The sequence below is a fragment of the Nicotiana sylvestris genome, chromosome 3, assembly GCF_000393655.2.
Source record: "Nicotiana sylvestris chromosome 3, ASM39365v2, whole genome shotgun sequence".
NCBI lineage: Eukaryota > Viridiplantae > Streptophyta > Magnoliopsida > Solanales > Solanaceae > Nicotiana > Nicotiana sylvestris.
In genome coordinates this window covers 86,751,590-86,768,842 of record NC_091059.1, presented here as the reverse complement: position 1 = coordinate 86,768,842, position 17,253 = coordinate 86,751,590, and the positions used below count along the sequence as shown (strand labels likewise).

Below are 17,253 nucleotides of genomic sequence, written 5' to 3'. Positions count from 1 at the left end.
CGACGGCATTTTGAAGGTTTTAGGTATGGCGTGTGGTGCAGCTTCTTCACTGTATCATTGCTCATTGAACCGACCGACATCCCTTTTTGGTAAGAGTTTTGGGGTGCCTGGTATCTTGTCTACCCTTTCTTGATGCTCTTTCATTTGGTCACAGAGTATTTTGTTCTCGTTCTCCATCACCTCCATCTTCCTCAAAATGGTCGTGAGGGTGTCGTTACCTGCATCACTAACGTTGTGAGTAATAACTGTCACAAGAGGAGGGCTATGCTGATCGTCTGTCAATGGTGTGACGCAGACTCTCGCAGTTTCTCTATTCGTCCTTTGGGCCAGTTTGTCGAGAATGCTGGTCAACGTGTTTGTCAACCACGCATCGTGCAGCTTTTACACTGCTGGTGGTGCCTCTTCCATTGTAGATGTAGAGGCCCCTTCACCGTGTGAGGTTGTGATGCTTCCATGAGGAGGGGGCGAGCTGTTTCGCCGGGGAGATGTATTTGGTATTACATCCTCACCCTCCGTTTCATTAACTTCGTTGATGGCGTTAAGGAGATTAGTGGTGAGGTTGGCTATTGCCTTCCTCTTTTACTCTCCATTACCTGTCATGTTAGATTTGTGTGCACAAGAAAGTGTTGTGTTTTTTGCGTTTTTATATAGATCTAGAGGAAACTAAAATTTTAACTAGAAGGTCCCCACAGACGGCGCCAAATTGTTTGACCAAAAAATATGAACCTTTGGACTAATTAAATAAAAGGATAAGGGGTTAATCCTAGTTAAAGATAATGACCCTAGACCTAAAATCAGTTTATGCAGATAACGTGAGATCGTGTCGAAATGGATTCAATGCAATATACAATAAATATTGTGGTTACTAATGGGATGAGAATAAAGATAATTAATAAATAACAATAAATGGACCTAAATATAAATAAGGAGGAAGATTCACCCAATATTGAATGAGGTGGATAATTCTTTCCTCTGACAATGATGAATGAAAAGAATACGAGAGAATATTGGACACTTTCTCGGATCTGGTGGAAATGATAATGGATAGAATATAAAGATCGAATCTCTCTTAGAAAGTTATTCTTTGTATTTATTTAAAGAGCTTACTTTTTAAAGTGTTCTTATCAAAATGGAATATTACATGTCTTTTGCCTTATCTCTCCTACTATTTTATGAAATATTCCCAAAGAACCCTAAAAGGTGCAATAGAAGGAATATTCAATAGAATATTCCCTTTGAAAGTTCCAAAACCGTTACTTCTGTCCATGCTGCTCGACCTCGGCCTCGATGAGCCACTCAACGTCCTGTTTTATTGACCACTGATCGACCTCGGCCAATCTGCCCACAATAGTTACAAATCTCACGATAATCACCTCCTCGTACTGAATTTCCTCGATCGGATTTTGACCCATACAATATTAACATAATTAGGGAAGAATTTTAAGATTGATTTTGCCGTTTTTGATTTTACTTTGACGATATACATGCTTTGGTATACGATTTTTTTTTTTGGGGGGCTTATTATATAATTTTACTTGTTTAAGTTAGAAATTCATAACACTATCAATTTTATCATGGTTCACATTAAAAGTAGCTATTTTCAGCTAATTTTCAAATACTAACTATTTATTCACAACCATCCGACAAGCTAGCACATATGACTTTGGGCAAGTTACACATTTGGCCAATTAGTCAAAAATAATTATATCCGCTAGACAAATATAAAAAATATATCGATTATTTATAAATATATATATATATATATATATATATAAAATTATAATTATATTTTTTCGACTATTATTTTTGGGAGTGACTATACAATGTTGTTTCCCTATGGTATTTATGCTTAAAATTACTGTTGGGCAATGAAAATGCAGATAGATGGGCTTTGTCAGTTGAATAAGCCCATACTAATATAGTAAACCCAATCCAATTGTTATAATAATTGAAATAGCCCACAGGGCCCCGTTCCGACCACGTCCTAATAATGAATAGCTGACCATTATCTAACGCGCTTTTATAAAATAATAAATAAAATAAAAAACCGTAAACCAAACACAACCTGCCCACTCGTCAAAAGCAGACTTCAAATAAATATAAATATAAATATTAAATAAAAAGCCAAAAAAGAAAAAGCAAAAAAGAAGAAGAAAACACCATCACTACACATCACACTTTTCTCACATAAGGGCCTCTGCTTTTTCTTCTTCATCTTTGATGAGCTCTTTGATTTTGACTTAGCTTCACTCTTCTCAGATCAGGTTATTTTCTATTTTAAACTCTTGATCTATCCATTTTATACCTCAACTTCACTTCCTCCTCTTTTTTTTTTGGAAAAAAATTATTTAGGGTTTTTGTTTTATGTATGTATGAATCGAAAGTAGGATTTGATGAATGATGTTTTATCTATATTTTGAAGTGATTATGCATCTAAGCTGTAACAAAGTGGCTTCAATTTTTGAGTGAAGTTGAAGTTTTGATGTTCGATTTAGCTGAAAGTTAAGCTTTTTCATCTGAATCGAACTCTATGTCTGCTTCTCTGTAGATCCAGTTGACTCAATTTGTCTGGTTAATTTATTTTATTTTTTTGGAAAAAAGTTTTAAGTTAATAGCTTTGGAACGATCAATTTCCTCTTTCATTTTCTGGGTTATAAACAAAAATTGATTTTTTTTATTACACTATGAGTTTTATATTACTATGAATTTTATCTTGCTTCATTTTGCGTATCAATTTCCTGGGTACTATCAATTTTCTTTTTTTCTTTTAATTTGAAGTAACTAAATTTTTGGTCATAAACAAAAATTCAACCTTTTGCTTTACTATTTTTACTTGCTTCATTCCTTTTGTCCCAAAACGGTGATTAGGAGTACTAAGGGTCAAAGCATTCAATCTTTGGTAGAAGTTTGAACAACAATTCTTTAGATCATGAAGTCGTGATTTTTTTTTTTAAGAAATGTTTGAAATTATTATAGTCTGATAAAGAATTATGCGATCTCAAATAGGAAGTGTATCATATGTAAAATGGGTCCCCTAAGAGGAGTACTTCTTTTAAAGGTTAATTGGGATTATGCTAGTTGTTTTTGGTCGCAATCGTAGAGGAAAAGGAGAGAAAACAGTCTTTATGGTTTTAGCTGTTGAAGAGGGAAAATAAGCAGAAGTTTAATTGTGTTTATCGTTCTTGGTTAGTTTTACTTTTAATTTCATTTCCATGTTTTGAGCTCTTTTCATTGAAAAATGGAAATTGGAAAGGGGGTGGAGGAGCAGAGGATTGAAAAAGAAACATTATTGTGCTGGTAATTGAGTTCCTTTGTGTCGGCTTTTACTTGCTTATTTTTGAACTTGAAAAGTATGATTACTCAAATTTCATCCTACTTTACTGTGGTTTGAAACCTCAAAATATGATTCTCAACAACAAGGTTATGCTTTTATGTATGTCGATTTTATATAAAAATGTTCTATACATTTGTATTTGTAAGGTTTATACTATCCACAGATTCTATCTCTTCTTGACAGCTTGAGTGTGCTTTAATCAATTACATTTATTTCCATTATCGTTCAGTTCATTTTACCAGCATGTTTTGGTTGATGAAAAGCAAGATGGAGTAAAACTTACAGATTGAAAGTTATAGATTACACAGAACGTAAGCACATTCCTTTCTTCTTTTAATTTCTGCTTAAATTGTGTTATTGTGTTGTACTGTCTCTTGATACAAGACCAATTTGCTGTGCTTATATAAGGCCCTTGCTTGATGACCTATTCTGCTGTTTGATTTTCAGATTCTGACCTTAGTTGTTTAACTTGTAATGTTCTATGATTGTGTAAGCAGGATAGTCTGTCGTGCCGTGTTAGCTGTCCTGATATTCTTGTAGTTGTAGCTTTGGAGTCAACCATGTGATGAAGATTGTACCCAGGCCTTCTTAATATGTAAGTTATATGTCTTAGAATTGGTGTTTCATTTTTATTTAAAAAAAGGAATTGTGTTTCCTTTTCTATATGTAGTTAATCGAAGTTTTATCAAATGATGTTATAAAGAAAGAGACAAATGGGATCCTTGCTCTGGCTTCTTTGAACAATTTGCAGTCACAATCTGAAGCTAGAACTATCTTTTAGAGGGACTAGTTTCTTGCATTTTAATGACTTGTGACTTGGCTTTAAAAACCATGCCCATAATTTTTTTCTCTTGTATTTTAAAAGAAGCAACTGCTCCTTGAATGGTTAGGTTACTAAAATAGTTCTGCTAAGAATCCATTTACAAGTGATCAGCACTTGCATATGAGTTTGTGCCTATATTTTTGAGGCTTGGTGTATTGCTTTTACTTCCCTTTGCTCACTGGTCTCATGCATAAGTACTCTACCCAAAGCTTTCTGGATAACATAACTTCCTTCTACAAAAATATTAGGAGTGCCTCCACTAGAAATATTCTGGAGAACTGTGGAAGTGGGTAGAGCTTGTCTTGTTATAGATCATGTAATGTGGTAGGAATTTCTATTCTAACAGAAAAACTGTATGCATTAGACATAGCATAAGTGATAAGTAAAACTTGGATAAGTTTGTTTTGTATTTATAAAACTTGCCTTCTCTGTTTCCAATCTCAGAGAAGGCAAGACTATAATCGAATAAGAAAATGTAACTATGCCATCTGGTTGCTATGTCATTCTTGTTCTGCGAAGAGGCTTCACATTGATTTCATCATCAGGCTCTTTAGAATGCTTAGTCTGATTATACTTCGTTTTTCCTTCAAATTGCAGACCTGCTTATTCTAAACATCGCCAGATTCAACTCTTTTTGCTACGAACATGTCTGTGTTACCAAAAAGTGATTCTATCCAAATTAGAGAGGTATGGAGCAATAATCTTGAGGAGGAGTTTGCTTTGATCCGTGAAATTGTGGATGCCTATCCTTACATTGCCATGGACACTGAGTTCCCTGGGGTGGTGCTTCGCCCTGTTGGCAATTTCAAGCATATCAATGAGTATAACTATCAGACCTTGAAGGATAATGTTGATATGTTGAAGTTGATTCAGTTGGGTCTCACATTTTCCGATGAAAATGGAAACTTACCTACTTGTGGGAGCGAGCGCTATTGCATTTGGCAATTCAACTTCCGTGAATTTGACACAAGTGCAGATATTTTTGCAAATGATTCAATCGAATTGCTGATGCAATCTGGGATTGATTTCAAGAAGAACAATGAAATGGGAATTGATGCAAAACGGTTTGGTGAGCTCTTGATGTCATCTGGAATCGTTTTGAATGATGGGGTCCATTGGGTGACATTTCACAGTGGGTATGATTTTGGATACTTGCTCAAGCTATTAACATGTAGGACTTTGCCGGAAACACAAGCAGGGTTCTTTGATTTGCTTAACGTGTACTTTCCACTGGTTTATGATATCAAACACCTGATGAAGTTCTGTAATAGCCTTCATGGTGGCTTGAACAAGCTGGCGGAGCTGTTGGAACTCGAGAGAATTGGTATTTGTCATCAGGCAGGTTCGGATAGCTTACTAACCTCGTGTGCCTTCAAGAAGTTAAAAGATAACTTCTTTAATGGCGCTACCGAGAAGTATGCAGGTGTCCTGTATGGTCTCGGTGTCGAGTATGGATCTGATAATAAATAGATTGACTTTGTGTACTTACTGGAAAATAAAATAGAGAAAGGGGTTCAGTGTATGTCGAGCTGGGTAGGTTATGTATCATGTGTCTGTAAGAAATTAATTGTGATAAAGTATTTGTAAGACAGTTTGGACTTTCACTGCGGGTACTCAGTTTCTAATCCATTGTTTATTCAGCTTTGAGCTTTTAAGCTATACAAAGGTTTCTGTTTCGTTCTTCGGCCATTTCCAATTGTGTTGCAGCTTTCTCATGTAATATTCAGAAACTTAGGGATCCTTAGTGACTTGCTTCATGTTTTTTTATACCAAGGGAAGCTGACGCTTTGTTGGGGAGTTGGGTGCGCGTATGGAGGATATAAATGAATAATAACCTCAAGCATTAAAATTGGCACTTTGCTTAAAATAAATTACCTTAAACTTGAATAATCTTAAAAGGAATACCTCATGATGTGTCGAGATATTGACTTGCTACAAGTTCACTAGCTAAATAAAATCTTCATTTATTTTTTGATTTATCATTACCTGTGCATGATGCTAGATCACTTTTTCAAGTCCAGTTCATGTATTATCCTCTTCCTAAATGACACGATATGGCTTCAGTTCCAGTTTGTCTTGTAGTTTATCTCGAATCAGCTTGCGTGCATCTTAATTATTCCATCGAATATCCGTGCTATCTCCCATCAGCACGTGTATCGAGTAACAGTATCCATCAACACATGTATTCACAAATAGGGAGACGGTTTTTGACATCAAATATAAGGTTTATTTCCAAAGTCAATCATGAAGTTGTATGTATGTGTTGACGTTGCTATATTACATAAATTACAAGGATAGGATGATAATTGTAATGGTACAACTCAAAAGTAGGAAATACCAGGAGTAACTCTCTGAACAAAATTTCCTGGAATTTTCAGACCAATAATTACTCAAAACTGTATCTACGAGAAGCCTGACAAGAGCCAATAATCCAAAAAATGAACATAGAAGAAAAATAACAATTCCTTTGTTCTCCATGTGTACCTGATTCCTCTGAACCTTTTCCACCTCCTTCCTGCATTTTGATGCAAATGTTAGAATAGCAACACAATGCAGAAAAAATGTGGACCGCTACAAATATCGAGCAAAAGTAATACAAATTTGCTATTTATGAATCATTATTATGAGAAATTGGCCAGCTGTTCAAAATATTTACTTCTAGCCATCTAAAATTCAGTGTTAAACATGAAATCCAGGGGAAAATATACTGTTTCATTCGGCAAAATACGGAAAGTAATGCAAACAATTTCACACGCCCTGCCCCTTGCGCCATTACATCTGGGGACAAGAATGAAAAACAAATAAACATCAACGTTACTATGCTAAAATTGTAACAATACATTATTGATGCTTCCTCGCTACATTAGTGCTGGCTGCATATGGATTAGTTCATTTCAAATCCTCTAGTTAATGCATGAACTAATATTTCCGTGTTCATAATTTCCAGATCAATTCTATGTAGATGGGAGCTTAGGTACCTTATAGTACAATGCTTCCTTTTCATACTCTTCTTCTTTTGGTGAGACATAAGTATCAAGCCGTGGGGAAAGGTTTTTTTGGAAACTACAGTTACTGGATGTATAACATGATTTCTGCATTAACTTTTTGTCGTTTAAATGGTTTCCTACTTCATACCTACAGAGCATAGCTCTACTTCACAAAAATGAAATTCCACTATTCTTTGCTTCCCTATTATAAGAGAGGGATGATCATATCACTTTGTTCTGCCTACTATCCTACAAATTCAAACTAAAACATTTCCAGAAAGATGACATAGGACGTCCTACTTTAAAGGCAGAGAGAGAACAGGATCAGGTCAAATAGAGACCTTATAACATGACCTATTTATAATTCACGGATTCCATTATTAGGAGAAAAATATACCTGAGAATATCATTTCCCCTGATAATACCTTCCAGCTGCGTGGAAACAAGGGATTTCCATGATACTAGTTCCGCAACTTCTTTACCCTGAAAGAAGCATTATGATTGAATGTTTTGATCAGCAACATTGGCGTAAAGTTATTAAAAGCTTATGCCATAGACAAGAATCTAGAGAAAAAAGAGAGCAAAGCTAAGAGGAAGAAATTCACATACTAAGGAATCCTTGCTTTCAGATAAACCCCTTATGTCTGATCTGATATTTTGAAGAAGAGCATCTTTTTCTCCCATTTCAGAATCGAAGTCTTTGAAAATTTTGCCATATCTAGAATTTAACTCTTCCAGATATCGTTCCAAAACTGACAAATTGATATCCAGAGACCGTACTTTTTTCATCAGTATCTTCAGACTGTCGCCGGGCATCCTATTTACCTGTTGATGACGAACTTCTTCCACTTGGTCAGGCAAATCAGTTGTCATTACATCCCTTTTAACATCAGATTTTCCAACAGCTAAATCCTTCTCCATTTCATCATCAATATCTTGAATGAATTCACCTTGATTAGAAACATGTTGAGTGGGCACAGATTTCTCGTCACTACTAGTTTGTTCGGGTACAAACAACTTATCTTGATCAGAGATAAGATCCTCAAGCATCTTTTCAACAGCATCAACTCCGTACACCTCCAAAATGCTCAATGTACAGTAGAACTCTGAACCATAATGGCTCAGAAGATTCAATTTAAGATATCTTACCCATTTTGGCTCTGGAAGAAGAAACCTTTGAACATGCCTTACATTTCCAGCAGTAAAATTTCCAACTTTGATCCATGTGTCTGTTGGATAAATGGGACTGCCAAGGAGCTCAAAACCTTTTAGGTTAGACGAGTGATGTTCAAAATTTGCAACCTTGACTGTATCCACGAGGGTTTCTTCTGACAGTTCGATGACAACAAACTTCTCCTCAGCTGAGCAAGGATTACGAAGGTACTTGTCCTTATCTCTGCTCAAGATGTTGGAAGCACCTTTTGCTTCCTTGTTGTAAGCCAGGACTTTCGCTCCTTTTGAAGCAGAAGCATAATTATACTCTGATCCTCCAGGCTCTAACCTATGTATAATCCCTCCGGCCTGGCCACTTTTGCCCTGATTTTTTGTGTTAAATGCCTTGTTTTTGAATTCGTCAAGACCTGGAGGCACGGCACGAGCAAATCTGTCGGATTTTGAAACATCCTTTTCTGAATTTGGAGTTGACTCTGGTTTTCCCTCACTAGCCTGCTGTTGATTCGCAGGAACGGGGTTGCTGTTTTGCACAACATCCGGTGTTTTTCTGTTGATAACTTGATTTTTCCCTGCCTCTGTACATAAAATCCTTGCTGAATCTTCAGAGCTGATTTCCTGTGATGAAGATTCAGTCTCGGGCAAAGAAGCACAAGTGCCGCTACCATATTGAGGTTTATCTTCATCCCATGATCCTACAGGTACTGGAAAATCTCCAGCTCCATCTAAATCAAACAAATATAACATGTTAAAGGCAAACGATAATAGCTTTTACTTACGAGAAATAGTAATGTCATGTAATGAAAGACAAATTTCGACTTCTAAACTAACTAAACAAAGATGCTAATAAATTAGTCGATTATGCACATATTTGCACAATTTGTATGCATCTTAATCACCCCTTTCCAACAAGGTGGAACCTGCGGACTTAATATCAAACTTAAAGCAGTTGATGGAACTAACCTTCATTAACATCACCATGACCGATCCACAAGTTCAAAAGGAAAACAAGTGCCCACAGAACAGCAACCGCAGAAAGAGAAACTTTATAAACACAATTCCTCCCGCAAGCTGTCTCCTCCAAAGCTCTTCTTCTTTGCAGAAGAGCCCTACGTGATCTCTGCATTGCACATCAATCTGATCTGGTGTGACTCAATGATTAATAATTGCAAGACGAGCTAGTAAAAAAAAGCCTACAACAGAAAAAAAGAGACTTTTATACTTCAATCATCTTTCAAAAGGCTGAATTCAGTCATAAGAGAAAATCATAACGATCTCGAGGTGACTCAATGATACATAATAAGACTCAGATTAGGTGCCAAAAATTTTGGGCAAAGATTAGCATTGCAAATTGATCATACCAATCAATTAGAGTCCAGTGATGTACTCATAAATATAAATATGATGTTAAAAAAACTATCAATTTCTAAGAAGTCAAGCATGTAGAGTGCATAACAATTAACAAGTGGAAAAATAAAGCAAGAACATGACTCAACACTATACCAAATAAAGCATTTGATGGTCCTTTACTCTTCATCAATCTCACCACAGCTGTATACTAATAACACAAAAAAAAAATGAAAAGCTTTGCTTCAGGCTAAAGCTTTTACATACAGATACAAAATATTGGAATTAAAGTCAATTCTAAATATATACAAGACGAATAAGAATTGGGAATTTACTACTCATCTGACATCCCAAATAACACCAAAACTTACCCAAAAAAAGGAAATTTCCCCTTAACACGTTTTTGAAGAAGAAAATTAAGGAAAGATCCAAATTTTCTCAGTGACTAGATCATCAGACAGAAATCCTAGAACAATTACAAAAAAAAGATCAAAGAAATTACCAGATAGGAAAGACCCAAAACAGTATATTCAAATTAAACTATGAAAATGGCATATAATTCAGTACAAAGAAAACAAGAAAGCAAGATAAATAAGGCAACAACTAAACAAGATCACCTGATACCAACTGAAGGATCTTCAAAATCCAAGAAAAATAGATCCTCAAAATCGCTGAATTCCAATCAAAAAAACCAAACGGATCTTCTTTTTTTCTGCTTTTGTCTTTGCCGTTTCAACTCTTCTTTATATATATTCAGTCTCAAATAATTCCAATCTAACGGCTTTCTCTTACAATCTACTATTCCTTTTTTTGAAAAAGTCTCTCCTTTTTCTCTCTGTCAAGACTAGGAATTTGAAGAAGAAAAGATGATTTCTTTTATACTATCAAAACTATTGATAAATTTTCTTTTACCATCACAGTGAATAAACATATACTATATTTACATATCCACCCTGAATTTTCTGGGTTCTTTTACTACTGTACATATACATAGAGGTGAGATTGAAGAAGCGAACGATTGTAATTGTAAACGAAAAGGAGTGAGTGGAGAAAGTTTAGGGTAACAGAAGTGTGTAAAGTTTGACAATGACAGTCCAATGATTGAAGATTTAAAAGAGAGAGTGACGTGTAAATGCCAGCTTGGACCGTAAAAAAGGGGCCAGTTGTAGATCTGATGAGCTGGAATCAGCCAGGAAAAGCGTAATCGGCGCACAAACCGAGTTTTCCATTCAGAGTACACTACGTGGGACGTGGCCTGCCCTTTTCTGCTATCTGCCGACTGCCTTGCGTAAATTACCAGATATTCCAAACCTTTTTTTGTATGAACAAAAAATCTAACAAGTGAAATTATTGTATTCCACTTTTTACCCTTTTTTTCATTAGAAAATATGTAGTACTAAATCATATTTTTACACTAATTCATTTTTGTTACTTGGTTTGTCCAAGAGTTAATCCCTCGCATAACTTTACTCTTATATATTCTCTTTCTTGCTTTTTTCGGGTTTATGTCTGATAACTTAGTAGTATTATTCGAAAACCCATAGCTTTAAAGTACTTAGTACCCGCGCGGATGCGCGAACATTAATCATGTCAAATATTTAAGTTATTTGAATTGTATATAAATAATCTTAAAATTTATATTTTCTCAGTAAATATAGATAATCATTGGATATTAACTACATGAAAAAAATTAACCATTTCTTCTATTTTTCCTTTTTGATATCATCCTTGCCGGTGTCATTGGATCCTAAAAATAGTTAGGAAGTAAAATAATAACTCATATTTATGGCAAAACAATCAAATATTGAGACAATGAATGACTCTTTGGATTAGACTTAACTCTTTTACAACTACTTGAACTCTTATTTGGTGTGTTGATATCTCTTAAGAAATATTTCTTTCTTAAATTTCAATTTCTAAAATATTATTTTTTAGTAGTAATTATTTTTATAATAATGTAATTGAAAATATTATTCTTCATTCAAAACTCATTTTAGTTGACTATCTAAAAATATAAAAAATTCTTTAGTTAGTGGATTTTTTTACTCCATTTTGATATTTGACATTAACCATATTAAATATCTGAGTTATTTGAATTATATCTAAATAACCTTAACATTTAAACTTTCTAAATAATTATGGATAATTGTCAGATATTAATTAAGAAACACTACATGAAAAAAGACTAATATTTTCTCCATTCTCGTAGTGATAATTTTATTTTTGCACTATTCTCATAGGTGTAATTGGAACCTAAAAATAGCCACAAAGTGAAATAATAACTCATACTTATGGCAAAGTACAAAGATTAACACGATATAAACGATTCTTTGATTACGACGTGACTCTTATACTACGACTTGAACTCTTATTTGGTATGATTTTATCTTTCAAAAACTATTTCTATTTTGAAATTTTAATTTCTAAAACTTTATATATTTTAATAATGATTATCTTTATAATGATGCAAGTGAAGATATTATCCTTAATTTAAAATTCACTTTAATCGGCTATCTAAAATTTAAATGATTCTTTGGCCGAATTTATTTCAGTATGACTCCACATTAAGTTTTTCTAGCCCCAGAATTTGAATTTTTAATACCCTATATATACAAAAATTTTGTTCTTTGATTCATTAAATGTTAAATTAGTTGATTATTATTATAAAATATTGCATATATTGTCTTAAAATTGTCAAGTAGTTTATTTTTCGACACCATACTTGGCTTAACCTAAATGCAAACAACTCAAATTGCATTCCAATTCAAATTCGAATATCATATCAGTTTGTTAGTAATAGTGATTTTTTTAAAAACGACATATAATGTAAATTAAAAAAAATATTCTAAGATATCCTTATCTTATAATCTATATATTTGAGTTGAAACAAAAATATTTGAAATCGATGAGATTAACTTTCAAATATTTTATACTCAACAAAGATGAAACATAAGAAAAAAATTGTTGTCATCTTTTAGTTCTAGTTTTAACCTTTTTTTCAATATTTATTTTCTTTTATCTTATTTTTTATGTCATTATTTATTTTGTTACAAAAAATTAATTTATTTCACTATAAAAGGATGAGTTTTAATAAAAATTGTCTACATATGAACTTTAATTATATTTTTAGTCTTTGATTGAAATTATTTCATATTTTTCTTTTGGCTTTATCTAATCAACCGAAATAGGTGCTCACTCGACCACTTAAATAAAAAATTGAATGATGTATAATTTATATATAATCTATATATAATGTGTGTACAATAGTGTGTTGTCGGTATATCATCTATTTATATTAGTTATAAAAAGTAAACAATAAATATGGCCGAATATTATATAAATACTCCATAAGATTTTTTTTTTTAATTTATCCATGATATAACTTTTATTATAATAATTTTAAAACTCTCTACTAATGTTCAAAAATATCTTATCTTTTTATTATCTTTGAATTTAAAAAAAAATAAAGGCGTTTTTCAAAATAATTTTTTTACATTTTTAAAAATAATATTTCAAGTCATACCAATTTTTTCTTTATATATACTTTTTGTTACACTTAAAAGTCGTTGTCGAAACTATAAATTAGAAACCAATTTCTCTCTTGTTGAGTTTAAAAAAAACCTTTCACATAATCTAATGATTCAAAATTAATATTTTTCAACGAAAAAAATATTATACCCTTACAATATTGGCTTGACTACAGCTAAATGAAGGGGTTTCAGCTTATACCCATTAATTCCTTGAATGTGCTAAATTAAAATTAATGATAGCAATTGTATAGTCAAAGTTTTGTTATTTGTTTGATGTCCATTTATGCAAGTTGACTCTTCAAACAAATATTCTTCAAGAAGAAAAAAGAAACAACTTTTTTTCTTAATATTGACTGATTTTGTGATGTTTCTTTCTCCAGCATGTATGTTTACATTATTATATCTATAAGTAAACTTTTATTTGGTTTTGTAAACTCTTTTTTGTTATTTAGATAAACATAGACGTGCACCCTATATATTACATTTATTTTAAAAGAATTTCGTTTTATTCAAATCTAGCTACAATGTTTCAAAGAACTATACTTATAAGATTTTAAATGTGAAAGAGTTTTATAGTTATATGAAGTAGTTTTTTTCTTGCTATAGGCGAAGTAGTATTTAAATAATTAGAAAAAATAACAAAAGTTCCTAACATGATTGCATATGATCATTAACCGAATTAAGTATGATAACATGATAAAAAAAGATAAATTTTATTTTAATTTAAATTCAAATTTTAGAACTTTATCTATAAATTCAAAACTTTATATTATATTATATTATATTATATTATATTATATTATATTATATTATATTATATTATATTATATTTGTATTTAACTAAAATAGTTAAATATAAAATAAAGTTACCATATACTATTGATATTTATTAGCTTGCCACTTAGCTTAACCATAATGTCAATAATATATGGTAACTTTCTTGCTTTAATATATATATATATATATGGATATAATATATCGTGCATTCTTTTTTTGTTTTTTTCCTGAAGTTTCAAGCATTTTGTGTTATTGAAGGAGCAAAAAGATATCTTGAAATCGAGTCATCATTTTTCTTGAATTAAATTCTATTATTCTAACTTTCAAATGTTATTATCATCTCATTTTAATCTTACTTCATAGTTATATATATTGTATTTTAATCATTTATTAAAATTTTAATATGCCAACGAAAAATATGAATCAGGTTGTTCAAACTAAAATAAAAGAGTTAAAAGCTATTATAATACTGTCCAACACTTTTTTAGAAGAGATCGATTATAAAAGTTATTAATAATTTTATATCTCAAAATATTAGAAAATAGAATTCAAATATATATATATATATATATATATATACACACACATACACACACGTTGTGTGTGTGTATATGTGTATATATGCGCGTGATTTTTTTTTTTTAAAATAAAGTTTATGGCCTCTTATTAATATTGACTTTAGGCCACAAATACTGTTACGCCGCCCCTGATAAGTAATGCATAGAAAATCATGACATTAGTAATATCAAGGCTATTAATACATGCATTAGTATGGTTAAAGATAAAATTATCCTTAAAGTCCCTTAAAGCTAGAGAATTGGAGGGCATTTTTGTAAATAATTATTTTTCTTTAAAAATTATGCAATGCTTTATAATTTTTAATACATCATACCAAACAGTAGATAAGAAATAATATATGTATACCTAATCCTTGCATTACTAACCTATGCATTACTAATTACAACATTACTAATACACCTTATTCCGCACTATTTTTATACACCCTACCAAATGACCCCTATGAGTTTTTAGCTTTTTTTTTTTTTGTGATAGATTAATAAATAATAATGAAAGTTTATCACTTAAGATAAGACAAATGAATACTATTTTCAAAATCTGCTTAGTAATTATTACTCCCTCCGATCCATAATAAGTAATTTTTTTGCCTTTTTATTTTGGCTCAAAATAAGTGTTCTTTTTGCATAATCAAGAATGAATTAATGTTAGTTTTTCAAATTTGTCATTATTTACATATCCTAATGTGTCAAGCTAACAATATACAAATTTTAATTAAGGATAATTTAATAAAAATATTTATTTTTTTAGGAGTTAGTATTTTCTTAACGAATATGTCAACGACCAAAAAATCACTTATTGTGGAGCAGAGGGAATAATATTATCTTAATTAAGTTCTAAGTTGACAGAATTCACATCATTCATCATTCATAATCGAGTGAGCATAAATACTATTTCAATATTAGCCAAAAATCCTAATCATTTGAATTTCAATATTTGTAGTTTAAATAAAATATTGAAATATTAGTTTAAAATTTATATTTTAAGCAAAATATATATTTCCATTGTCACGACCCGGATTTTCCACCCTCGGGAGTCGTGATGGCGCCTACTCGTAGAAGCTAGGCAAGCCACGAACTTAGAAATCTTTAGCTCTTCTGTTTTAATCCTTTTTACATCTTATATTAACAAGGAAATAAACAGTTAAATAACAACGGAATATGAGATTAAGCGGAAGTCTTAAATAAATATAAAACCAGAATGTTTCGAAAGTCAATACATGCCTCTACCCAGAACCTGGTGTCACAACATCCACGGACTACTAAGAGTACTAAATACAACTGTTTAAAAGAAATATAACACTATTTGTCTCGAATACTTGAGATAACAGAATATATAATAAGATAGAGGAGACGTCGGGCCTGCGGACGCCTGCAAGGCTACCTCGGTGTCTCGGTGGACTGAAGGCTGGCTCTCGAGCTACTGCTGTTGATCAAGTGCCGCTCTGGTATCTGCACAGAGTGCAGAGTGTAGTATCAGCACAACCGACCCCATGTGCTGGCAAGTATCTGGCCTAACCCCGGCGAGGTAGTGACGAGGTTAGGACCAGACTCCAGATAAACCTGTGCAGTTATATAATATACAAAAGAAATATAAACAGGTAACAACAGTTTTAAAGGGAGGGGGAAACATGCTCCGGGGAAACATATCAATTCTATTAGCAATTTAATAAAGTATGGAAGAACACTCGATGTCTACAATCAATACGATAACAATACTGTTGCGGCGTGCAACCCGATCCAATATAATATCTATTGCAGCGTGCAACCCGATCCAATATAACATCTGTTGCGGTGTGTAACCCGATCCAGTATAATATCTAATAATGTTGCGGCGTGCAACCCATTTCAAATATACAGTCAACAATAATTAAAATTAACCTTCCCGGCAAGGGATCAACAATAGATTACACTATCCCGACAAGGGAACTCAACAGTACAAGTATATACATCCCGGCAAAGGAGAAACATCCATAACTAAACTATAACTCAATTAGTTTCAACATCTAACTACCTCAAATATAACTAAACTTGTTACAACACCTAACTACCCAGCTATAACCAAATTTGTTACAACACCTAACACGAAGAATCATCAACCTACCGTAATATCAATTAAGAACGCAATGCAAGGGAACCTCAACTCAACAATAGCCCGACAAAGGGTAACATAATGGTCTCTTCTCTTTCTCACTTTTACTTCACAATTCACTTCACAACTCGAGCCAATGCTCTAGAGTTTCGATTACCACTTATACTTTCACAATTCGTTATACAATTGGAGCCAATGCTCCTCAATGTTCATAGGTCACAATTCTTTCCACAACTTTACACTACAAATAGAAATCTTCACAAGGCATGAATAATACAACGAGATCATGAAAATCACAAGATAAAACTCACGGTCATGCTTGACACCAATGCATAGATACTCGTCACCATGCCTATACGTCGTACTCGACAAGAAACAAATAGAAAATAGGACACAACTCCTAATCCCTCAAGCTAAGGTTAGACCAAACACTTACCTTGATGCCTCGAACACAACTCAAGCTTCAATTATAGCTTTACCCCTTGGTTCCACCGCCAGTTCGCTCGTATCTAGTCACACATTATTTAATTACATCGGTGAACGCTAAATGAATCAACCCCAATGCATGAAAATGAGTTTTTCAAAGTTTTACCTAAAAAGTCAAAAATCGCCCACGAG

General features: G+C 32.6%; 2 protein-coding genes across 6 annotated transcripts; one reads left to right on the top strand and one right to left on the bottom strand.

Moving 5' to 3' along the window:
* Positions 1 to 2,061: 2,061 nt before the first annotated feature.
* On the top strand, positions 2,062 to 5,846 carry LOC104246834 (probable CCR4-associated factor 1 homolog 7). Of its 3 annotated transcripts, none has more exons than XM_009802726.2 (4): positions 2,066 to 2,264; positions 3,564 to 3,645; positions 3,832 to 3,929; positions 4,755 to 5,846. In XM_009802726.2, the coding sequence occupies exon 4, from the start codon at positions 4,803 to 4,805 to the stop codon at positions 5,625 to 5,627; it is 825 nt and encodes a 274-aa protein (XP_009801028.1). In that variant the 5' UTR covers positions 2,066 to 2,264; positions 3,564 to 3,645; positions 3,832 to 3,929; positions 4,755 to 4,802; the 3' UTR covers positions 5,628 to 5,846. The 3 variants fall into 3 exon arrangements, with proteins under 3 accessions (XP_009801027.1, XP_009801028.1, XP_070026962.1); XM_070170861.1 differs by lacking the exon at positions 2,066 to 2,264 and adding an exon at positions 2,333 to 3,297; XM_009802725.2 differs by lacking the exon at positions 3,564 to 3,645 and having other exon boundaries at positions 2,062 to 2,264.
* Positions 5,847 to 6,361: 515 nt separating this feature from the next.
* LOC104246833 (SUN domain-containing protein 4-like) lies at positions 6,362 to 10,722 on the bottom strand. 3 transcript variants are annotated; one of them, XM_070170860.1, is made up of 6 exons: positions 10,279 to 10,722; positions 10,033 to 10,127; positions 9,278 to 9,507; positions 7,754 to 9,039; positions 7,542 to 7,627; positions 6,362 to 6,672 (listed from the first exon to the last, which is right to left on the bottom strand). In XM_070170860.1, the coding sequence occupies exons 3-6, from the start codon at positions 9,438 to 9,440 to the stop codon at positions 6,444 to 6,446; spliced, it is 1,764 nt and encodes a 587-aa protein (XP_070026961.1). In that variant the 5' UTR covers positions 9,441 to 9,507; positions 10,033 to 10,127; positions 10,279 to 10,722; the 3' UTR covers positions 6,362 to 6,443. The 3 variants fall into 3 exon arrangements, with proteins under 3 accessions (XP_070026961.1, XP_009801023.1, XP_009801025.1); XM_009802721.2 differs by lacking the exon at positions 10,033 to 10,127; XM_009802723.2 differs by lacking the exon at positions 10,033 to 10,127 and having other exon boundaries at positions 9,278 to 9,451.
* Positions 10,723 to 17,253: the final 6,531 nt, after the last annotated feature.

Excerpts from the sequence above, each read along its gene's own strand:
- LOC104246834 (XM_009802725.2), top strand. The coding sequence starts at position 4,803 with ATGTCTGTGTTACCAAAAAGTGATTCTATCCAAATTAGAGAGGTATGG.
- LOC104246833 (XM_070170860.1), bottom strand. The coding sequence starts at position 9,440 with ATGCAGAGATCACGTAGGGCTCTTCTGCAAAGAAGAAGAGCTTTGGAG. Across the intron at positions 7,628-7,753 it reads CTGAAAGCAAGGATTCCTTA|GGTAAAGAAGTTGCGGAACT; the intron begins GTATGTGAATTT and ends TGCTTCTTTCAG. Across the intron at positions 6,673-7,541 it reads AGGGGAAATGATATTCTCAG|GAAGGAGGTGGAAAAGGTTC; the intron begins GTATATTTTTCT and ends ATCAAAATGCAG.